We start from the raw sequence: 25,193 nt of genomic DNA on the forward strand, positions 1-25,193 counted from the left end.
CTTGCAAGCATACCTCGCTGTCGGAACCACGCTGCGCTGATCCCTGTATCCCGCTACCGGATCATCCGCTCTTGCCGAACCTCTCCTCTGCTACATTGCTATTAGTGATAAGTACCCCACAGGGGAAACCTCTATAACCTTCATACTAAAGCTTACACTATCTAGCTCTGCATACTAAGGACTATTACTACATCTGCATTATCTAAGATTGCTAGCTCTTGAACCTACTACCACCTGTTCTTGCACTGGGTTGATCTCTCTTGTATGTCCACCTGCTACTCTGTCATCTGCTACCATACATGATTGCTAAACCTATCTGCATCCCATCTGCTACTATCTTACTTTCAAGAACATTTCCTTTCAAGTGTCTGTCATCTACCATCTCTACCCAACCTGTCTCTTCAGCCTATCATCACTGTGTTATTATATACATAAGTCACTCTAGGAAACATCTTATTGAGTGTGTGTATTTACTTGCTGAATTGAGATCATCCACACATGATGAGTCATTGAGAGTTGGGATTGGTGTCTCAGCGTTTCTCTACATGACTACTGAAGTGGAATATTTCTGCAGCTGAAAATCCACATCATACATAAAACGCAGGAGCGTTACAGATACCACCTGTTTTCTGAGCCTTTAAATGGTCTCTCAGTCTGGTTCAGTAGTTTAAACAATCATAGGGAAGACTGCTGTCTTGACAGTTGTCCAGAAGACAGTCACTGACACCCTCCTCAAGGAGCGTAAGTCACAAAAGGTCATTGCTAAAGATGCTGGCTGTTCACAGAGTGCTGTATCCAAGCATATTAATGGAAAGTTTAAGGAAGGAAAAAGTGTGATAGAAAAAGGTGTACTGGCAACAGGCATAACCACAGCCTTGAGATGATTGTGAAGCAAAGGTCATTTAAGAATTTGGGGGAGGTTTATAAGGAGTGGACTATGGCTGGTGTCAGTGCTTCAAGAGCCACTACACATAGAAGTATCCACTATATGGGCTACAACTGTTGCATTCCTTGTGTCAACCCACTCCTGAACCAGAGACAATGTCAGAAGCATCTTACCTGGGCTAAAGAAAAAAAAGGGACTGGACTGTTGTTCAGTGGTCCAAAATCCTCTTTTCAGATGAAAAGTAAATTTTGCATTTAATTTGGAAATCAAGGTCCCAGAGTCTGGAGGAAGAGTGGAGAGGCACATAATCCAAGTTGCATGAAGTCCAGTGTGAAGTTTTCACAGTCAGTAATGATTTGGGGAGCCATGTCATCTGCTGGTGTTAGTCCACTGTGTTTTATCAACTCCAAAGTCAGCGCAGCCCTCCACCAGAAAATTCTAGAGCACTTCATGCTTCCCTCTGCTGACCAGCTTTATGGAGATGCTGATTTCATTTTTCAGCAGGGCTTGGCACCTGCCTACACTGCCAAGACTACCAATACCTGGTTTAATGATCATGGTATCACTGTGCTTGTGATACCTTGCCTTACCTAAACCCCATAGAGAATCATTAGGATATTATCAAGAGGAAGATGAGAGACATCGGACCCAACAATGCAGATGAGCTGAAGGCCACCATGAAAGCAACCTGAGCTTCCAACACACCTCAGCAGTGCCACAGGCTGATTGCCTCCATGCCGTGCCGCATTGTTGCAGTAATTTAAGGAGCCCCAACCAAGTGCATACTATTCTGTACATGGATATACTTTTTAGTAAGACAACATTTCTGTATTAAAAATCTTTTTTTTTGGTCTCATGTAATATTTTAATATTCTGAGATACTGAATTTTGGGTTTTCACTAGCTGTAAGCCATAACATCAAAACTAAAAGAAAGCAATGCTTGAAATAGATTACCCTGTGTGTAATAATCACTTTCTGAATTGAATTACTGAAATGAATCAACTTTTGGATGCTATTCTAATGTTTTGAGATGCACCTGTTTACTGTATAGTTGATAAGACATTATTTAGATCACCTTCTCTGAGTAAAGATTCCAGGTCACTAACCTTCACGCTTAGACTAGAGGAGCCAAACTGGGTATAAAAGACATGTCTAAATAAACGAGAATTAGGGAGCTGCTATTGACATTTTAATACATCAAATGGTATGAGCTCCCCATTCTCCACTACTGCTCCAACCGTCTTGAATCCTCTGACACTTTATCGCATATATTTATTGCCATAACATTTCTTTAATGCAGACATATTGTAATCAAAAATCATTGGCAATAGTGCATGATCTGTAAATATTAAATTAAAACCCGCGCTTATGATGTAAAGTGAGAAAATATCTAAAATTATAAATAGGTGAATGTAAAATATATGCAGCTGCTGTGTCTCTAAGTAAATCTTAGATAAAAGTAGAAGGTCAAATTTAAAACAGTGCTAGCAAATCTGATATAACAACAGTAAATTATTGTGAACAATCAAATTTATAAATAGTAAAATAATAAATAATGAATAGAAATTTAATATATAAGTCCTTTAGAGGCGAATGAAATCAAAAAAAGTGCCCGAGTGCAGATAGTCTATTCAAAAGGTGCTCAAGGTGACTGGCAAACCCTCTTGTGGCGCTTTTCCACTGCATGGAACCGTACCGGTTCGGCACGCTTTTGTGCTTTTCCACTGCGGTACCGCATGGTATAGGGTCGGAACGGTTCGGTACGGTACGGTATAGGTTTGCTTTTCCACTGCATGGAACCGAACGGTACGGTACGGTACGGCTCTGAAAAAACAGTACCTACTCGATTGTGGTTCCAACAGGTACCAAACTGGTACCATATCCCACAATCCTTTGCATGCAGTCACTACTAGCCACTAATTGGTCAGAGAATCACACCCACCCCGTTGTTATCCCACCCACTTAACTTTAGTACTACTTTAGTGGAAAAGCAAACCTATACCGTACCGTACCGAACCGTTCCGACACTATACCATGCGGTACCGCAGTGGAAAAGCAAACCGGGCTAAGCAGGGCCGAGTAGAGCCGAGCCGGTACTAGCCGGTACTTGCAGTGGAAAAGTGCCATTAGTTCCCTACTCACCACAATGATGGATCTTAATCACTTGAATAATAAATCAAGATGTTGCACTCAGCCTCTTTCCAGGGATATCTCAAGACCGCAATGTCTCCTGTGGGATAAATCCAAAGCTCCTCCGTGGACCCCAAATAATGGGGCAATAAATGTTCATGAACATACTACACTATATGCGGTCCTTTTGTTTCCTTATTTGGGGTCCACGGAGGAGCTTTGGATTTATCCCACAGGAGACATTTCGGTCTTGAGATATCCCTGGAAAGAGGCTGAGTGCAACATCTTGATTTATTATTCAAGCGATTAAGATCCATCATTGTGGTGAGTAGGGAACCAAGAGGGTTTGCAGTCACCTTGAGCACCTTTTGAATAGACTATCTGTACTCGGGCACTTTTTTTGATTTCATTCGCCTCTAAAGGACTTATATATTAAATTTCTATTCATTATTTATAATTTTACTATTTATAAATTTGATTGTTCACAATAATTTACTGTTGTTATATTAGATTTGCTAGCGCTGTTTTAAATTTGACCTTCTACTAATAGTGCATGATAAAATGTAAACATGAATTTCCTCCAACTGGAAAAATGTTATTACAAAAAAAGAAAAACTTGATAGAGACCTACTCAGAAGCAAAAGTCAGCCTTGAATAAGATCAAAGATGCAAGGCGATTTCTTTCTTGGTATTGTAAGTTACAGATAGACATGTTCAATGAGCAGATGTGGAACATTATTGTATGTGAAGATTTTTGCTTCTAACAAAACAAGAGAACACGTCGCACTTGAATATGTAAATATACACAGACATCTTGTTCCCTCCGAACAGATTTATGCATTCCAAGCTCTAAAATATCTGTCAAAAGATTTATCAAAATAAAGTTGTGTTTACATCTATGCATCTTCTAATCTGATGTGTCAAGGCTGGTTAGGTATGAAAAGCTTTATTCTATGGAGGCAAAAATTATTATTTAGAGGTTCTTTTAGCAAATTAGATTTTCTTTGTTGTTAGCTACATTCTTCAAAGTTAATGTTATTTTTGCTTGCGTTTAATGTAGTGGACCTTAAAGTGGACCTTCTCTCCTAAAGGGAAGTTCTGCTGGTCCTCCTCTTCTCCCCTCCTTTTCTACTTGTGGAACCTTTTTTTTTTTTTTTTTTTTTGAAGGTAAAAAATGTTTTGTACCTAGTTTTGTCAGGTACCCACTCCCACTTTCACTGGCACCACTTAGGCAATCTCAACAGAAGTTCTCCCCGCAACTACCTGCCCGCAACCTCCTGGGACACATCACCAGTCCCAGGAGATGTGGGACCATTTACAGGGCTCAGTACAGCTCAAACATGCACAGTGGGAAGAGTCACAGCCGGCTTCCCACAGTCAACATGGTGGCACCAGGGACCTGAAGACCGGTGAAGAACAAGTTTGGGTGAGGACAGGGATAGATCCCTGGATAGGTAAGTGTCTCTTTATTAAAAATCAGCAGCTACAGTATTTTTAATACATTTTTTCAAAAACGAATAAAGATCATTTTTAAAGCGAATGTTAAAGTAGATGTAAATAAAAATGATTAAAATTTCATATATCATTTAACAGGTTAAAGTGACAGAAAATTATTTGTAATATTGGTAAATCTGCTGCTTTCATTAAATAAATACTAGGTGATCCTACCATGAATGTCTTTGTTTAGGCACTCCCTGTTTTTAGGAGGACAACACTCTGTTGCTGTTTACCAATTTCTCTAACTACGCAATTTCTAAAAAAGACTATAGGTGGTTGTACTGAAGACCAAAGTGGTTCTAAAGCTTAAACATGTTTTACCTTAATTCATTCCTTGCATTGTGAGGTAAAAAATGTTTAGCTAGCAGTATGCCCCCTCACCCTCCCCCAATGCTTACCTAAACTCTCAATCGATCCGCCGCTGTGCCCGTCTGCAATTCTTCTCTCCCCCATTCTACCTGCTCTCACAGGCTTGGCTGAGAACAGAAGGAGCCATTGGCTCCTGCTTCCAGTCAAATCCTGTGACGAGGGAGCTGGGGTTGGGGCCCAAGCCATGCTGTCTATGTCTATGCATGCAAGCAGTGTGGCTCGGAATCAAGCCAGAGGTGTGCCACCATAGAAAATGGATTCCTATGGTGGCACAGAGGAGGGGCCAGGAGCACTGGTGGGGGACCAAAAAGAGGTGGATCAGGGCCACTATGGGCAAATAATTTGCACAGTATGACATGCTTGTTATTCAAATGTAATTTTATGTCTACTTTAACCCTGTTACTGCCACCGCCATGCACCGTACAACTGTGGCAGCAGGGGAAAGTTTACATACACTCCATAAGCTGACTGCCAGCTTTCTGTGACCCTAGGAGTGTTCCTTCTCCTGGTATTACCCCCTGCCATGATTCCCGGGCTCTGCTGTCCCACCTGTCACCAGGTAGAGGGGAGGAATACACCACACATCCGTTTGCTGATTTCCCTAACTAGAATGAACACAGTAGTGATGTGTAAAATATAATTTCCAGTTTCTAGTATAACTTGGCTAGGAAAAAAGTTAATGGGGCACAATTTGTGCACTGAATTGTAAAGTTTCACCCAAAAACCTAAAAACCTCACCAGAAAAAGCATGTAGAAATGTAAATGCGCCTGTCGTTGAGTGCCCACGAATGAAAAAGTTGCTTGCCATACACATGTTACATATTGCTGCACTTGCTGCAGTGACAGTACTAATTCTAGGGTCTCTGTTCATGGTTATCGCTAAAATGATAATCGGTAGGGACTTTTAAATCTTTGGCTTTGGAAAATATAGGGTACTGAAATTATGTAGTCGCTTTCAGGCTTATGCAAATTTAAAGCTTGATATGTTGGGTATTTATTTCCTCTTTGTTACTTTACTGAAATATTGGGTAGTGTAATGTATTTTTGTGCCCTAAAATTAACTTTAAAGTATTTTTTACTGAACTTTTGTGTTTGACAAAACATTGCGCAAATATTGAGTCAGATAAAATATTTTAACTACTACTATTTAATTCTCCAGGGTCTACTTTTAGACAATATATCATGATTTGGGGTTTTAACTAATCTTCAGACCGGAAATAGTTTTTTAAACGTGTGCAAAAAATGCAAACACAGTTCTGGGAGTGAAGTTGTTAAACAGTCTAACTAGAGTAGATAAATCAATAGTAACAGAACTGGAAGTCTTATTTGCCAGCAGAGACTGAGTACATAGGGACTGGCTATTTAACTAGCAGCATTATTCCCTGCATGCAGACTTCACTGGGACTGTACTTATGTGCACCATCATAAAGATTGGGCCCCAACACTAGCCAGCTAAAAAGCTAAGGCTAAGACTGTTCACTCAGATTGCTGCTTCACAAGAACTTTGCTTATTGTCCATAGTAAGAGATACATTTTTAGATAGTTTTAAATTTCATTGCTGTCATTCATATAGAGTGCACTCTAAAGTGCTTATAGCCTACTAGTTTCAGAGAAGTTATTGCAGTATTGATCACTGTTACTGTTTTCTAATGCAATTACTTATTGCTGATCTTGTGGATTACCAGGTTTACTTTAATTTAGTCACATATAATTTCAATCTAAGCCACTATATATATATATATATTTATTTATTTATATATATATATATATATATATATATATATATATATATAGTGAGTTTGTTGTCTAGTGAACTGTGATTGATCTAATTCTCTACTTGATCATATATGTACAAAATTACCATTTACTTCACCCTTTGGCAATATATTGGGTTCCTTTATCACTAACCAGTTTGATGTTTGTTTTCTGAAACTGATATCTGATATATAGTTGTGTGCAGGATACCTATATTTGTGTCCCCAATAGTATTGCAGTATCCATTTGCTCAACCTGTTGTAACAGAGGGGTCAAGGTTGTTCACAGGGTTGAGGCAAAAGAACAGAGAACCCAATCTACCAAGCGGCTCCTACGGTGTTAGTGCTACACATATACAGGTTTACATATATGTTTTTCAACTGTGTATGTAGTCAATTGCTTGGAGTTAAAGTAACATTAAAGTTTCAAGTTTTTTTTTTTGTTTATAAAAAAAGACATGTTCTATTTACCTTCTCTGTGTAGTGGTTTTGCACAGAGCAGCTGGTGCTCCTGGCCCCTCCCTCCTGCCGAGTCCCCCCGCAGCAAGCAGCTTGCTATGGGGACCCCTGACTCGAGCTGCTGCTCTGTGTGTCCATTCAGGCACAAAGCTGTGGCTTAGCCGCACCCCCTCTCTTTTTCCTCATTGGCTGACTGACTTTGGTTAACAGCAGTGGGAGCCAATGGTTCCCGCTGCTGTGTCTCCTAAACCATCAGGAGGGAGAGTCCCAGACAGCCGAGGTTCTCCTGCAACATTGCTGGATTGAGATGAGGCTCAGGTAAGTATTACATGGGGTTGTGGGGTGCTGCTGCACACAGAAGGTTTTTTTATCTTAATACATAAAATGCATTAAGATTAAAAAAAAAAAAACCTTCTGTCTTTAGAACCACTGTAACAACTACTGGACCTGAAGGTTTTACCCCCCTTAATGACCAGGCCATTTTTTGCAATACGGCATTGCATTATTTTAACTGACAATTGCGTAGTCGTGCAGTGCTGTATCCAAACAAAATTGATATTCTTTTTTCCCCACAATGTGAGCTTTCTTTTGGTGGTATTTGATCACTTCTGCGGTTTTTATTTTTTGCGCTATAAACAAAAAAAAGCAACAGTTCTAAAAAAAAAAACAATATTTTTTACTTTCTGCTATAAAACACATCCAATAAAAAAAAATTTAAAAAAATCAAATGTTTTCACCAGTTTAGGTCAATATGTATTCTGCTACATATTTTTAGTAAAAGAAATCCCAATAAGTGTATATTGATTAGTTTGTGCAAAAGTTATAGCGTCTACAAATTAGGGGAAAGATTTATGTCATTTTTATTCTTTTATTTGTTTTTTTACTAGTAATGGTGGGGATCAGCAATTTTTAGCGGGACTGCGACATTGCGGTGGACAGAACCGACACTTAACTGACACTTTGACAGTTAGGAGGGGACCAGTGACATTACTACAGTAATCAGTGCTAAAAATATGCACTGTTACTGTACTAATGACACTGGCAGGGAAGGGGTTAACACCAGGGGCAATCAAAGGGTTAAATGTGTGCCTAGTGGGTGCTTTATAACTGTGTGGGGGATGTATTTACTAGATGAACACAGAGATCTGTGTTCCTAAATAGTAGGAACACAAGATCCCTGTGTTAATCTCTGACAGAATGGCGGTCTGCCTTGTTTATATCGGCATACCGCCATTGTTTCTCTATGGGAAATTATCATGGGTGGCCGGCAGACATCGCATCTGCCAGACCCGCTGATTGGCTCCACCTTTGGCCAATCAGGCCCCCACTGGCTATTACACGAAACGACGTACAGCTATGTCGTTTTGCGTAATAGAGCCGACCTGCCGCAATAAAAGTGTGGCGACTGGTTGGCAAGTGGTTAAGCTATAAAAAACCCAATCAGTTCCTTTTAATGCATATCAGATTTCACCACTATTTGATCAATCTAGGGCATTGTTTTTCCTTTTACTCTGGTAAAAAAGCTTATGCCTGTGTCTTTGTGTATTCATTACCTGCAAAGTTAAAGGCTTAAAACGAAGTAAGACGCTTTGTGTAGTTTAATTAGATTTCAGGCATCAAAGTCCTTACCTTGAATGCAAATGAATTACTGTAAAACACAAATTTTTTCATTTTTCTTTTTTTTTTTTTCTTCGAAATAATGTTTTTCTCTTAAGCATCAAAATGTCTAGAGAAGAACCTGGTTCAATTAAAACGCTTTTAGTTGGCAAACTTTGCAATAGGCCAGTAAATCAATAACTCACTGATTATATTTCCTAGGGTGAGTTTCAAGCCCAGCGGATCTATCGCATATTAAAGAATTCATGCTAGATGTGCCATCCTGAAAGCTAATTAATGGCTTTTGATTCCAGCACGACACATTGCAATTTCTAATTTATATACTAAGGCTGTGACACAAATAAAAATAACAGTGCTTCGATTATCTGGCAAACATCAGCATTTACCCGTGTCATTCAGAAGTTGCTTAATGTAATGAAAATGTATTCAGCCTATTGACTCTGATTGCTTGTTGGAAGGGTTAAATGTTTGGTATTTTTAGGGCTATCGGAAGAGGCCGTATTTATTTATTTTTAGTCCTAACAAATAATCAGCCAAGCGCTCACTCCGAAGGGGAAGACTGGCGTGCTGCTCTCCTCAGGCAGGGAACTCCAAACGGATGCATAAAAGAAAAGAAAAGGAGGCGCAAACACCTAGTGCATTACCCGTGGTACTGTTAAAATTGGTTTAATAAAAATGCTGAATGCATACTCACAAACATGAAGAATAAAAATCGTATTGCAAATTCCCGTCACCCATGTGTTGGACCATGTCCTGGAAATTGCGACCGCTAACGCGTTTCGGGAGTCAAGCTCCCTTCCTCAGAGCTGGTCATGTCATAGCAGATTGAAGTTTATATAGAGAGTAGCTCAGTGTTCCTCTGCCTCTTCCCCTCCCATGCTCCTCCCTCCCCCCCGGGAAGGAGGGGGCGGGACCATCCAGTGTCAACAAAAATACTCCTGATGGGCCTATGTCTCAGTCCTCATATCTCTATGGCCTCCAATAACATGTTTCACGCCTCTTACCACACATCTAATGGAGACTGTCACACAAGCACACAGCCACAACCTGCACATGTCACAACAGATGCCAAAACAAATGCTACAACACAGGGGACCCCAAGGCTGGGAATACGGTCCAGGAGCAACACCTGGACAACGTGCACACAAATGTCTCACGCTGTCACACAAGTCCGTGTACACTCCAGACATGCCCCCTCCAACAGGACCTGCAGTGCATGCACAACTCACCAGGACTCCCCTGCGAACACTCCTGTCCGATTGCACTGGAAGCGATAGCAGTGTCCAACTATTGGCCGCTCGCATCTTCATCCTCAGGGCCCTCTCAAGCCGGAATGTAGCTGGTAAAACTGATGGAGTGCGCCATGGCTCCTCAGAAGCCATGATTTCCTCGAGGGATTGTAGCTTCCTGGTCCCGGAACGCACGCCATCTCCTCTGCGTTCCAGGACCTGTGTTGCATCGTCATCTGTAGAGCGGGGCGGAAGCTCTATGTGAGGCCCGCCCCCGACCGTATCCATGGAAACGTGTATGCAGGCTCGACTAGAGCCCTGGTTAAATACACTGCCATCTAGCGGTCAAACTGAAAACTGCACTGCTCATATTACTTGTTGAAACTTAGACTGCCCTGTCCATACGAACGGTTGTGTCCCCCAAGACATCATTGTCCCAGGTACCAAAATAAGGGCCACATCTGTTTGAAATTGGGTCCTATGTTGGTTAGTGGCCCTATTTACCCTCTGTATGTAAATGATGTTACTTAAAAACGGCCGTGCTATATACTTGTGTACTTGAAGTACTAATTAATTTGAAAAAATGTGTTTATATTGTGTTTATAAGAGAATGGACATGAGACTGCGCATCCAAAATAGTTTCGTTGTACACTGGACAATCCCTCCTTATAAGGCCTCCTTAATGGATCTACTGGAGTGCAGGATTCCCAGCATCTCCAAAGGTATGGGAACCTGATGCTACTCGCTACTGTGAACATCTCTTTAGACATACAATGTGATATACAATAGTAAAAATACACACATATATATATATATATATATATATACACATATATATATATATATGTATATATATAAATCTAAAATGGCCTATGTATGGCCGAACTCCTAATAAAATACCTGATGAAATGCATCCTTTAGACACATTAAATGATGAGTCTACTATACACTTATTTCACACAACTGCTGACAGTGTCATGTTCAACAGTTCATATACTAAAATGGTACAATGAAAAAATGAAAAAGATAGAAAAAATAAATAATAATGAAGTAATGAAAATGGAAGAAAATGTGTGGTGCACCATGTACGTCCAATATTTTCATCCCTAGCCTCATAACCAATGGCCTATCTGGTAGGATGGGTGCTCCTACCTGTAAAGGTGACCACAAAACCTCGCCCTTATATCTTTGTTTCTTCTTTGCCTGCAACCTGCCTCCCCCCTTTGTTTGCTGGTGGTCCCTACCTCTCATGGCTCTATGACTCTCCTTAATGGGGCTCCTGGGGCTGGCTGACCCTATACTCAGCGTATAACAGCTGTTATATCCAAACTCTCATTCAATCCCCTAGGGGCCAATGAGCCAAGAAGATGAATCCAGTACGTTTCTCTACTGCACAATCTTTGAAATCTGAGGCCAACATCTGTATAACCTGTGATGGCCTCAAGTCCAAAGGCTTTCAGACCTACCGATTTCTTATCATGTACATCCCGAAAGTGACAAGAAAGGGAATGCTTGTCAAAACCTTTGTGGATGTTTCTCTTATGTTCTCCAAATCGTGTTCTGAATGTGCGTGAAGTGCGGCCTACATAGAGGAGTCCGCAGGGACAGACGAGACCATAAACCACAAACTCTGTGGAACAGTTGATGAACTGTCTGGTTTGATGTACTCGTCCGTCTACCCCTGCGACCTCCTTTTTCCTATGCCACATGTATTGGCAGAGTCCGCAGTTGGAAACTCCGCACCTAAAAGAACCCTTTTGGTCGAAAATGGTTTTCCACATTGGTGCTAATTCCTTCCTAGTGGGTTTGACACGGCTCGGTGCTAAGACACTCCTTAGGTCTTTCGGTCTACGGTAGATGACTTTTGGTTTAGTTGAAATGGCCCCCGACAGTAAAGGATCTTTCTCTAGGATGCCCCAGTGTTTTTCCAAAATGTTTTTTATGGCAAACGCTTTTTGGTTGTATTTAGTGCAAAAAGATACTTGATAGTCCTCCCTTGTCCTGTATCCTCGACTGGTTCTACAATTCTCAGGCTTCCTATCATCGGTGTATTCTTGCCTATATTTGGTATATGCTGTAAGTATGCTTTGATTATCATATCCTTTTTGTTGGAATTTTTTGATCAAAATTGAACTCTGTTCTTCAAAATCCTCGAGCTTGGTGCATGTGCGTCTAAGCCTACAGAATTGCCCCAGGGGGACATTGCGTATCCACCTGGGGTGATGGTTACTATGGGCATGTAGGTACGAATTACCTGCTGTAGGCTTAAAGTGAGTTTTCGATGTAATACACCCATCTTGCTCTGCCTTGAGTTCTAGGTCCAAAAAGACCAACTTTTCCTTATTCACCACATATGTGAACTGTATACCATACGGGTTGTTTTGGCAGTACTGCACAAATGCCTGTAGTTCCTCTTCTGTTCCATCCCAAATGACGATAATATCGTCTATATACCGGGCAAAGAGAACCAGGTTCGCCCCATAGGGGTTATTCCTCCAAATATACTGGTGTTCCCATAGCCCCATGAACAAATTGGCATAACTAGGGGCGAACCTGGCTCCCATCGCCGTGCCCCTGAGCTGCCTGTAGAATTCACCCACAAACGTGAAAAAGTTGTGCGTCAAGGTGAACTCAATACACTCAAGTAAAAATTGTATTTGAGTGTGATGGAGCGTCTGATCTTGAAACATAAAGTGCTGAACTGCTTGCAACCCGTACTCATGTTGGATAGAGGTATACAGTGAGCATACATCTAATGATACCCATCTATAGTTTTCCTGCCATTTATAATTAGTCAAAACCTCCAGCATATGGCCTGAGTCACGTATGTAAGAGGGCAACTGCATGACCATACCCTGTAGGAAATGGTCAATGTAATTCCCCAAATTACAAGTGAGGCTGTCTATACCCGCTATTATGGGTCTGCCTGGAGGATTCGAAGTGTCTTTATGCACTTTGGGGATATGGTAGAAGTGCGGTATGACTGGGAAGGGTCTTAGAAGGAAACCTCTTTCTTGTTTCGTAAGGATTTTAGCTTCAAGAGCCCGATCCAGAATCTCCTTATAGATCCCCGTATAGATGGCTGTTGGATCACCAGGGAGTCTCTCATACGTGTCAGCATCACTTAACAACCTATAGGCCTCTGCCATATACTGTTCCTTGTTCTGTATTACTAATCCACCCCCTTTATCGGCCTGTTTAAATACTAAATCTGGGTTATTCTTCAGATTCCTCAAAGCCTCACGTTCTCCTTGTGGCATGGTTGCAGAGTATTCCCCCCTAACTTTCTGACATAGTTTGTTAAAATCCGAATAAACCATCTCATAAAATGTTGAAATATAATTGCCCTTGGCCCAATGGGGATGGAAAATCGACTTGGGCTTAAATGAAGTGTGCTGAATCTGCCCTGTGTGGACCTGGCATAATCTCTCAAATTCTATCATACCTTCTTCGTCATCATAGCACCTTCCTTCCTCCCAAAGATCTTCTAGTGCACTTAGACCTGCTTCCTCCTGTGCTGAGTCTGCCTCATCCACTGACTCTAGAGCCCCACCATTGGTTGTTTCATTTTTGCTCTCCTTTTTGGCAAAGTATCTTTTCAATGTTAGGTTGCGTGTGAACTTGTTTAAATCTACAAAAAGTTCAAAAAGATTAGGGAGTGCGGGGGGAGCAAAATTCAAACCCTTCCGTAGTAAGGTGAGTTCTGATTCCGTGAAAGCCTTATCGGACAGATTGTATATTTTTATGGTGTCATATTGGCCAACTGAACCTTCCCTCTTTTGCTGTTTCTTTCCTCCTCTTCTTCCTCTTCTAGTGTGCCTGACCGTTTTCGCCTGTTTATGTGCCCCGACGAGGGGCCTGCCACTAAAAAAGGGGAGGCTGGCTTAGGTGGAAGTGTCCCTGAAGAGTCCCTACTGGGGGTGCTTTCCTCCTCAACCTGAGTGGTGGATAGAGACTCTGAACTCATAGGGATGGACTTGTGTGCAAGTCCCGATGGATTTACCCCCCTCGGCAAACCTGTCGTCTCCGAATTTGGCCATTTGGAGGCTCCAGAGAGCCTGGGTTCATCACCTATTCCCCTTAATATAGGGTCTGACTCCCCAGATTTCTCAGGGTTAGTGACACCTGTATGCTTTAATAAATTATTACCCTTATTAGGTTTAGGGGACACATAAGGTCTACTCCCAGAAGGGTTGACAGTTTGACCTCCTCTATCCCTAAATTTCTGTCCATCTCTTTTATGTGGGGATGGACGGCCAGTTTGCTTATTGCTAGACCTGTTAGAACTCCGTTGTTTCTGTGTTTTAGTGTTATTGTTGTTACTAGTGTTATTATGAGTGTGTCTCTCTTGATGCTCCTGTGTCTTAGGTTGATATGTTCTACTTTTTCTGCCCCACTTGCCCCTATGCTGGAACTTCTCAGTGTGTGGATTATCTGATCTTACTTCTTTCTTAGTTGCTTTCTTCCAATCTTGCTCTCTGCCTTGTAGAAAGTCCTGTCTATCCCTTTCAAATTTCCCTGCCTTTTTGCTAATGAGGTCGGCCTCAAATTGGACTGTGGTCTCATTAATCTTATTATCATATTCTGTGAAGGATTCTAAAGAGGTAAAGGCGGCTAGTTCGCCTTGTAGTCCTGCTATCTGGGATCTAACCTTAGCTACATTGCGCTCTCTCTGTGTGATTACCAACTTCATCCATATCTTACTACATTCCCTGGAAGCTTTCACCCATGACTCTGTTAGATCATCCTCTAAAAAATTACAGACATTAGATATTCGAAGTCCTCTGGGTGCTCTGTCTACTTCCAAATATTTCTGTAAGGAAACAATGTCCCACCATTGTAACATTTCATTTTGCAAATATTGTTTAAGTTTATAAAATTTAGAGATCATCAACTCTTCATCACTTTGATCATTTTTGTCTGTGGTGTCTTCCAAACTAGTCTCCTTAGAATGTTTTTCAAAAGAATCCACACTTTGGGAAAACCCTTGTGCCAAGGATGTCCTCCTCAGAATTCTCTCATCAATAGCCCGAACCATGCTGAATATCAAGGATCCAACTGACTTACAGTATCCACCAAGGAGCTGCTACGGCACCCCAAATGCGAACGCAATAATCCAAACAAATAATCAGCCAAGCGCTCACTCCGAAGGGGAAGACTGGCGTGCTGCTCTCCTCAGGCAGGGAACTCCAAACGGATGCATAAAAGAAAAGAAAAGGAGGCGCAAACACCTAGTGCATTACCCGTGGTACTGTTAAAATTGGTTTAATAAAAATGCTGAATGCATACTCACAAACATGAAGAATAAAAATCGTATTGCAAATTCCCGTCACCCATGTGTTGGACCATGTCCTGGAAATTGCGACCGCTAACGCGTTTCAGGAGTCAAGCTCCCTTCCTCAGAGCTGGTCATGTCATAGCAGATTGAAGTTTATATAGAGAGTAGCTCAGTGTTCCTCTGCCTCTTCCCCTCCCATGCTCCTCCCTCCCCCCCGGGAAGGAGGGGGCGGGACCATCCAGTGTCAACAAAAATACTCCTGATGGGCCTATGTCTCAGTCCTCATATCTCTATGGCCTCCAATAACATGTTTCACGCCTCTTACCACACATCTAATGGAGACTGTCACACAAGCACACAGCCACAACCTGCACATGTCACAACAGATGCCAAAACAAATGCTACAACACAGGGGACCCCAAGGCTGGGAATACGGTCCAGGAGCAACACCTGGACAACGTGCACACAAATGTCTCACGCTGTCACACAAGTCCGTGTACACTCCAGACATGCCCCCTCCAACAGGACCTGCAGTGCATGCACAACTCACCAGGACTCCCCTGCGAACACTCCTGTCCGATTGCACTGGAAGCGATAGCAGTGTGTTGTAGCATTTGTTTTGGCATCTGTTGTGACATGTGCAGGTTGTGGCTGTGTGCTTGTGTGACAGTCTCCATTAGATGTGTGGTAAGAGGCGTGAAACATGTTATTGGAGGCCATAGAGATATGAGGACTGAGACATAGGCCCATCAGGAGTATTTTTGTTGACACTGGATGGTCCCGCCCCCTCCTTCCCGGGGGGGAGGGAGGAGCATGGGAGGGGAAGAGGCAGAGGAACACTGAGCTACTCTCTATATAAACTTCAATCTGCTATGACATGACCAGCTCTGAGGAAGGGAGCTTGACTCCCGAAACGCGTTAGCGGTCGCAATTTCCAGGACATGGTCCAACACATGGGTGACGGGAATTTGCAATACGATTTTTATTCTTCATGTTTGTGAGTATGCATTCAGCATTTTTATTAAACCAATTTTAACAGTACCACGGGTAATGCACTAGGTGTTTGCGCCTCCTTTTCTTTTCTTTTATTTTTAGTCCTGTTCTCTTCTCCCTGGCTGTTGGCAGTTCCTTTGGCATCACCACAAATTTTGCAGAGCTATAAGCCCTGTATTGTACCTGGGGGATGCAAACATGCAACCGCAGCTAAAAGCCCCTCAGAGAGGCTGCAACACTGGACTGGTTGCATGGATGGAGGAAGCCTGCTGGAGACAGGAATATGGATAACTATTTCTCCTTAGTCATATACCCCTAATGCATTTAACCTTTGAAGTGTGGAAGGACACACTGCAAGGATATTTTTTTTTTCAGCCCAGAATTCAGTTTTAACCGCTTTCCGACCGCTGCACGACTATTTACGTCGGCAGTCAGACCCTCACAGGCAAAGCGACGTACGGCTACGTTGCTAGCCTGTGAGGCTCTAGGGAGCGAGCGCGCACCGCCGGAGGCGCGCTCCCGCACGGTCACAGACCCCCCCCGCGCGATCTTCCGTTACACCGGAAGAAAGGCAGGCAGCTAATGTAAACAAAGCCGCCTGTCATTCTTCCCTGTGTAAGAATGGAGATCACTTGGTTCTACTATGTAGGACCATTGATCTCTGTTCTTACACTAGTAGCCACAGCCAATCACAGTTAGAAACACGCCCCTAGGGACACACTTAACCCCTCCCTCTCCAATAAAGTTAACTCCTTCACTGCAGGTGTCATTTTTACAGTAACAGTGCATATGTATAGCACTGATTACTGTAGTAATGTCACTGGTAACCCTAAAAGTGTCAAAAATGTCAGTCAAGGGTCCGATCTGTCCGCCGCAATGTCGCAGTCCCGCAAAAAAAATCGCAGATCGCCGCCATTACGTGTTAAAAAAAAACAGCAAAAATTACAAAAATCTTTCCCTTTGTTAGTAAACACAATAACTTTTGCGCAAACCATTAAAAATACACTTTTTGCGATTTTTTTTTTACCAAACATATGGTAAAAAAAAAATTGTCCCAAAATGTTAAAAAAATTTGATTTTTACATTTTTTTTGGGGGGGAATTTCATATAAAAAAAATGTGAAAAGTATTGTTATTTTTGCAAAATTGACGCTATTTTTTTGTTTATAGCGCATGATCAAAAAATCGCACAGGTGATCAAATACCACCAAAAGAAAGCTCTGTCTGTGGGAAAAAAAGGACGTCAAATTAGTTTAGGTACATCGTCGCACGACAGCGCAATTGTCCGTTAAGTCACGCAGTGCCGAATCACAAAATAGGCCCTGGTCAGGAAGGGGGTAAAATCTTCCGGGGCTTAAGTGGTTAAAGTACTTTCTGGAAAACATGATGGGCTCCTGGAATGTTAAAAGGGCTCAGGAGTAAAAAAAACCTCTGGTTGCTAAAGTAGATACCACTTTTATATTTTTTTTTTCTAGGGAGCACCTTAATCCCTGATGAGAAGGGTATTGTCCAAACCCTTAAAATGTATTGGTTATTTTACTCAATTTATGATGTAATGATCTGTTTTGGATTCTACAGCCACTAATATGGTGCCTTTGTCTCTTCTCAAACTCCTTGTCCTGCACTCTTTGAGGATGTAGTCATCTTTCTTGATATAGGCAAAGCTTTGCTCACTTATGTCAGAGGTGCCCCCCTGAAGACTGGTGATCTGATGACTGATGGGAAAAACATTAGGCAGCAGGAGTGTTAAAGGAACACAGATCCTTGCACTGCAGGACTTCAGGTACAACTTTCTCTCCAGCAAGAACAGCAGCACAGTATTGACATCACCAAATCCCATTCCAAATCTTTTTAGGCTACTAGTCAGAAGCACAGAGCAGGGATCCTCAAACTACTGCCCTCCAACTGTTGCGGAAAGTACACATCCCATGACGCATTGTAAAACTCTGACATTCACAGGCATGATGGGAATTGTAGTTCCTAAACAACTGGAGGACCATAGTTTGAAAACCCCTTCCTTAGATGATCTTACACTGCAGATATACAGCTAAGAGGCTCAAAGCACAGGAATAAACGCTGTTTTCAGGAGAAATTTAAGACAACAGGTAAATCTTAGGCAGAATTAAAATTTCTAGATGTTACCTATTCCATAGCTATTCCCTTTTTTGGGTTCGGCTCCAACTAAAAGTGTTCAGATAGTGACAGAAATACAGGAGCTATTGCTGTTTTTTTTTTTGTTTTTTTAAATATGCAGGGTCTGGGGCTGTCATCCTGGCTTCATTACCTGGTGAGTCACTGATATGGAACAAACATGCAGTATGTAAAATCACTGATGCACTAGGTGGTGAAACTAAGATAAGGATGGTTGTACTGGCTCCTGTATGCTGTATCAGAAATAGCCGCTGCAGCATTTCGGCCATTTAAAGGGACTCTATTGCATGTCTTTATCACAGACCATCTTTTGGGCCGTATGGCAATATGTCTCAAGCTGCAGGTATAAAAATTCAAATTCCAGTTTCATGTGTTTCAAATTGAGTTGGAATGCCTGCCTTTAAAGCCCTCATAATATGGAGATCTAATGCTGACTGATTACCCTGTAAGGGCTTTTAAATCACCATCTATGTGGTTGACCTCTTAATAAGTCACATGCATTCATTGATCAAAGGCACCTTCAACCCAGAAAGGCAGAATTTTTGAAATAATGATGAACAAAGGGATGTTAATGGTTCCACAACACAGAAATTATTATAAAAACATTTTTTATTTAGATCAAAATTTAAATTTAAAAAGATATAGGGTATACAATTACTCCCAATAAAGCATTTAATAAAAGGGTTTATTCTATACACACATGAATATATATATATATATATATATATATATATATATATATATATATATAGAGAGAGAGAGAGAGAGAGAGAGAGAGAGAGAGAGATACTGTGTCAATCACAATGCTTGTTGCTCAACATGTTTCGATTTTCAGCTTCTTCAGGAGCCGTAAAGCATGTGTGACATATGCATAGATCGCAATCACTCTGTTCAACAGTAGGAGTCCTAGAATTGATATAGGAATGAGGGCCAGCACCTGCGGTGACAATAGATTGTAGGGAGAGCAAACCCAGTCAGGGTAGCTTAAACTGCCGTCAGAAATTCCTCCCAAATATAGAAAAAAAAATAGAAAAGCCTAAAGATGTCCATCCAAAGTAGGATAAGTTGTTACAAAGGTAAATTGAAAAATAAATATATCTCCCGCTCTATCATATATTTCCAAATAAATAGGTGTATGGGTAAGGCTGCTGCTACCACCTAAAAGCTTATCCTTATCCTGTAATCATGTACAATATTCAGTGTAGTGAAGAGCTACCTCTTACATATGCAGAGCTGGATATAGCTAATATATATATATATATATATATATATATATATATATATATATATATATATATATATATATATATATATATATACCTGTGTGTAGGGTGATGAAATGTGTATCCATATTTAAAAATCACATAGAGGAAATAGATTACATAATCACGTGCAAATATCCAATATGCATTACAAAAAATTGATATATAAATAAAAATAATTAAGTCAAGTGCTCAGTGTCCATACAGCAGTGTGACAATGATAATGTGAATATCCAATGCAGTGATGAATCCACGTATATCCGTGCCAATAATTAAATAAATAATATACAGTGAAAAACAATTGCCAAAAAGTGGGTAAATGACAAAGCAAATAAAGTCAATATTTGTGTGAATATCCTATTAGGGTGTGTTAGGTGAATCCCTTCACCTATAGGTGTCTGGAGGTAAGTGATGGTTGTCTTCGTTATAGTGCCACCAACCGCGTGCTCACTAGCCTCTCACCTCTCTCTTTCTTGAAAAAAGCCTCTTTTAAGCCAAGCTGGATTCTCTAGGGGGTCCTGAATATAGATGGCCCATGCGATATAGCTCCTGCCACTAGATGATCTTTAATCACTTTGTTCCATCTTTAGTGACCCTTGTGAGTGGGGATAAAAGATAATCCTCTCATAGTGTAGTAATTCAAATATTTTATTGGTGTAGTAGCATAAAAAACTCACATCATAAAAACTCTATAAATGGCAGTATTCCGCTCTTCCTAGTGTGGACGTCACTTCCGGGTACGTTCCATCTCAGCCCTTTTTTTATGATGGGAGTTTTTTTTATACTTCTACACCAATAAAATATTTGAATTACTACACTATGAGAGGATTCTCTTTTATCCCCACTCCCAAGAGTCACTAAAGATGGAACAGAGTGATTAAAGATCATCTAGTGGCAGGAGCTATATCCAGTGCTGTATCTTTGCCTAGGCCAACAAGGCCCAGGCCTAGGGCAGCACTTTGCAGGGGGGCAGCAAAAAAGCTGCACCACGCACGAGTAAAAAACAGCCTCCCCCACTAAAAAGAGTCCCTGACGGCTTGCGCTACACACATTTAGTATAGTGCCAGTCTTATAGGGTGAATTGGGCTGGAGGGCAGGGTCCAGGAGGCAAATCAGTCTGTCACCCCCATAAAGGTGGTCACACTACCTCCTGGTATGATATGGCATGATATGATGGTATGATGATGGGCACTGCTGAGGCTGAACTTATGGGAACTGATGAGGCTACACTGATGGGCACTGATAGACTGTGGCTGTGGTTTAAAGATGACAGGGCGGGTCATAAACAGGAAGAGGTGTGGCCTTTACAGGAAGGGGTGCGTCATATTTAAATTAGGGGGTGCACAAGTTTAGTCAGGCCTAGGGCAGCACAAAACCTAAATACACCACTGGCTATATCGCATGGTCCATCTATATTCAGGACCCCCTAGAGAATCCAGCTTGGCTTAAAAGAGGCTTTTTTCAAGAAAGAGTGAGGTGAGAGGCTAGTGAGCACGGGGTTGGTGGCACTATAACGAAGACAACCATCACTTACATCCAGACACCTATAGGTGAAGGGATAGTAGGGTAATAGTAGATAGAAAGCAGGGCGGTCAGCAGAGCACTCCCAGATCAAAGATGTCCCACCCATGCAACAAGCATGGGGACATGACAGCAACCCCCGGCTCCAGCCTGCCGAGCAACAAGCATTGTGATTGACACAGTATCTCTATATATATATATGCATGTGTCTATAGGATAAACCCTTTTATTAAATACTTCATTTGGGAGTAATTGTATACCTCATATTTTTTTAAGTTTTCAATTTTGATCTAAATAAAAATTGTTTTTATAATAATTTATGTGTTGTGGCACCATTAAAATCCCTTTGTTCAATATCTATGTGGTTGATTAATGCTTAAAGATGAAATTTAGGTGGATATAAAACATTATTCAAAAAATAAATTCTATCACTATGCCCAATCAGACAAGATTCCCCAGTTCCTTGTGGAAGGGACAGCCTTGCTCCATCTTTTGCTATGTTTAATTAATATAATTTCACCTTGCTGGGCAATCTTGCAGGTTGCACTTTTTCTGTCTTGGCATTGGCTGTGCGTCAGGATCACAGAAGGAACTTTTTACCACTCCTCTTCCTTTGAGTACACATCTGGCGATCTGGCGCTGAACACCTGTGGGGTAGAAATAAGTATATCTATAATTAAGTATTAATATGGGTTTTTCATTAGCAGGAGAACAGAATGAAGTCTTTGGAGAAACCTTTTGTTCCAATTTGCAATTAAATTGAAACTCCAGCCATTTATTTTTTCCCGAGTGCAATTCTGTTTGTTCTGGCACTGGAAGATTTTCCCTTTAATTAGTCACCAGGGCAGGAAATGAGCAAAATATTTGCAACTATTACACAGATAGCAATAAAAGAACTCTTTTTAGCTGTGAAGTGGTAAAATATGTAACACATTTTCATATATCTGTTATATAACATACATGTGGTTGCCCAGATAGAAAGTTAAAGTGTTACTAAACCCACAACAGTAAAATCAGTCTGTATATGCAGTAAAGCATGCTTGTTATACTCACTGTTGAACCTAAGGGGTTAATCCACTGAATTTTGTAAAAAGGTTGATAGAAGTCACAAGACTGCTATATACTGCTGGTAAGAAAAGGTATTTAGCAGTTTATATTTACTAAAATAATTGCATTTCCATATTCTGTGTACTGTGGAAGACCAGATTTAGTGAATGCAGACTCCTGGGTTTAGTAACACTTTAAAAGTAGTTTTTCTAATGGGTCATATGATATAAAAAAAATGCCCCTACCTCACCCCCTTCCGCTTCTTTATTCTCCTATCAGTTTCATGCTTGTTCTTGAAAAAAAGGGCAGGTTTTTTTTTTCACATCAGGGAAAAATAAGGAAGCTCAGAGATAGCCACCCCTTCTTAGGGGACAAAGTTCAGGGATACGTTAGTACCCCTTAGTACCCATTCCCACAAAGAGTTACAAGTAAAAAAAAAAAAAAAGCTGAAAAAACCTTATAACTGCTTGCTGACTGTATACTGTATTTATACGGCGGCAAGGCAGCTCTGCTGATACGTGATCCTGCACTTCGGGGTCCGGGGCATGCATGATTAGACCGATGCTTTAGTACACAGGCAGAACGGAGGTCTGTCAGTACAGAAGGCATGGATCTTGTGCCTCTGCTAAGCAGAGGCACCAATCCATGCCTTCTTCTAGTACAAGCACCTCCCCCACCGTACTAAAGTACTGGTAAGGCACGCATTTAAACCTTTGATCTCCACTGATGTTAACCCCTTTCCAGCCAGTGTCATTAGTACAGTGATAGTGCATATTTTAGACTGATCACTGTATTAGTGTCACTGGTTCCCACAAAGTGTCAGTTAGTGTCTAACTGTTCGCCACAATGTCACAGTCCCATTATATGTCATTGATCACCGCCATTACTAGTAAAAAAAATAAAAATCCCATAGTTTGTAGCTGCTATAACTTTTGAGCAAACCAATCAATATACGCTTATTGGGATTTTTTTACATCAAAAATATGTAGCAGAATATATATTTGCCTAAATTGATGAAGAAATAGATTTGTTAAACATTTTTTTATTGGATATGTTTTTTAAAGCAGAAAGAAAAAAAAAATATTTGTTTTTGTTTTTTTCAAACTTGTCGGTCTTTTTTTGGTTTATAGTGCAAAAAATATAAACCGCACAGGTGATCAAATACTATCAAAAGAGAGCTCTAGTTGTGGGGAAATGGACATAAATATTATTTTGGGAAAGAGTCGCATGGCCACACAATTGTCAGTTAAAATATCGCAGTGCTGTAGCACAAAAAATGGCCTGGTCATGAAGGAGGGTAAATCTTCTGGAGGTCAAGTGTTTAATGACATTAGAAGGTTCAAAATGTATCAACGCATTGTCAATCACAATGTCCAATGATCTAAATCCATAATCAATCATGGAGTCCAGCGTTGTGAGTCATACTGAGCCACTCCGTAGGGATGTTAACCCACCGCACTCCCGTTGCGAAATAACAGATGCCTGGTGCTACCGGATTGTGAAGACATTGCAGATGTCATTAGCCAAATATTGTTATGACCACTCAGACGAGCATTTGGAGCTAGCTTGCTCTGAAAATAGGCTGGGTTCCAGTCATACTCATTTTCAACCTGAACATGAATCTCATCAGTAGTGTTGAGGTACAAAAATTGCAATGCATAGTTTAAATGGGCCCTTTATGGAGATACAGACAATAAAAAAATATGTGACAGATGTTCTAGAATTTTATTAAACTAGGTGTAACACTGTCCCCATAGGGCTTGCTGTGCGATGACTTCTTGGGCCTCCTCTGATTACCTGCAGACAGTCACTTAGGAACAGTTCACACATCCATCCTTACTCCCAATGGCTCGTTACTTACTAAACAGTCCAGGGGGTTTGGCTTTGTATTTATTGTGGAACTTGGAGGGGAGAAGGGAATAGTGGCATACTCCAACTTGAAAGCAGAAAGACTCTGAGCACATGTGCCCTTAGCATTTTTACAGTATCCCAGCATGCACTGAGGCACTTTCCTCTGCCAATAACCAGGACTGTACTAAATGCCTGTGCACTAATTTGTCAGGTTTCCTCCCACTGTTCTAAACTGGCTAAAAGGCTGTGTCCAAAGGGTGGTAATAAACAGCGCATACTCAGACTGGTCTGAGGTAGTAAGCGGGGTGCCCCAGGGCTCAGTCCTGGGACCGACCTTGTTCGATTTATTCATAAACAGCATTGAGGACGGGATCAGTAGTTCGTTATCAGTTTTTGCAGATGACACAAAATTGGGCAGGGCAATAACTGCACAGCATGAAGCAGATATCCTACAGAATGACCTGGACAAAATAACGGAGTGGGCAACGACATGGCAAATGAGGTTTAACGTGGAGAAGTGTAAGGTTTTGCACTTGGGGACTAAAAACATAAAAACACAATACACGTTAGGAGGGGAACCCTTGGGGGAATCAAAAATGGAGAAAGATCTGGGAGTCTTGGTTGATGATAGATTAGGCAACAGCATGCAATGTCAAGCGGCAGCTGCCAAAGCCAGCAGATTATTAGCATGCATAAAGAAAGGGATGTATTCCAGAGATAAGACAATAATCCTTCCACTTTATAAAACTCTGGTTCGACCGCATCTGGAGTATTCTGTCCAGTTCTGGTCGCCAGTCCTCAGGAGGGATGTGTTGGAGCTGGAGAGAGTCCAGAGAAGGGCAACTAAACTGATTAGGGGGTTGGAGGACCTTAACTATGAAGAGCGGCTGCAATCGCTCGATTCATCCTCCCTGGAGAAGAGACGTCTGAGGGGGGACATGAAAGCAATTTATAAATATCTTAATGGGGATCTCAGCTTAGAAAAAAAACTGTTCATTCAAAGGAATTGCATGAGGACTCGAGGACATACAATGTGATTAGAGGAGAAGCGTTTTAACCTCAGGCAACGAGGAGGGTTCTTTACTGTTAGGGCTACAAGATTGTGGAATTGTCTACCACAAGAGGTGGTTTCTGCGGGAAGTATGGTGG

General features: G+C 41.3%; 1 protein-coding gene across 2 annotated transcripts in view; it reads right to left on the reverse strand.

Annotated features, from left to right (window-relative positions):
- Window positions 1-25,193, reverse strand: part of ADAMTS12 (ADAM metallopeptidase with thrombospondin type 1 motif 12) — a 788,736-nt gene that overhangs the window by 121,791 nt on the left and 641,752 nt on the right. For both annotated transcript variants that reach the window (XM_082272461.1, XM_082272462.1), the window contains exon 17: window positions 21,667-21,793. In XM_082272461.1, the coding sequence (XP_082128587.1) occupies window positions 21,667-21,793 (127 nt within the window). The remainder of the gene's footprint in view (window positions 1-21,666; window positions 21,794-25,193) is intronic.

The sequence above is a fragment of the Pelophylax lessonae genome (genome assembly GCF_965119305.1).
Source record: "Pelophylax lessonae genome assembly, chromosome: 1".
NCBI lineage: Eukaryota > Metazoa > Chordata > Amphibia > Anura > Ranidae > Pelophylax > Pelophylax lessonae.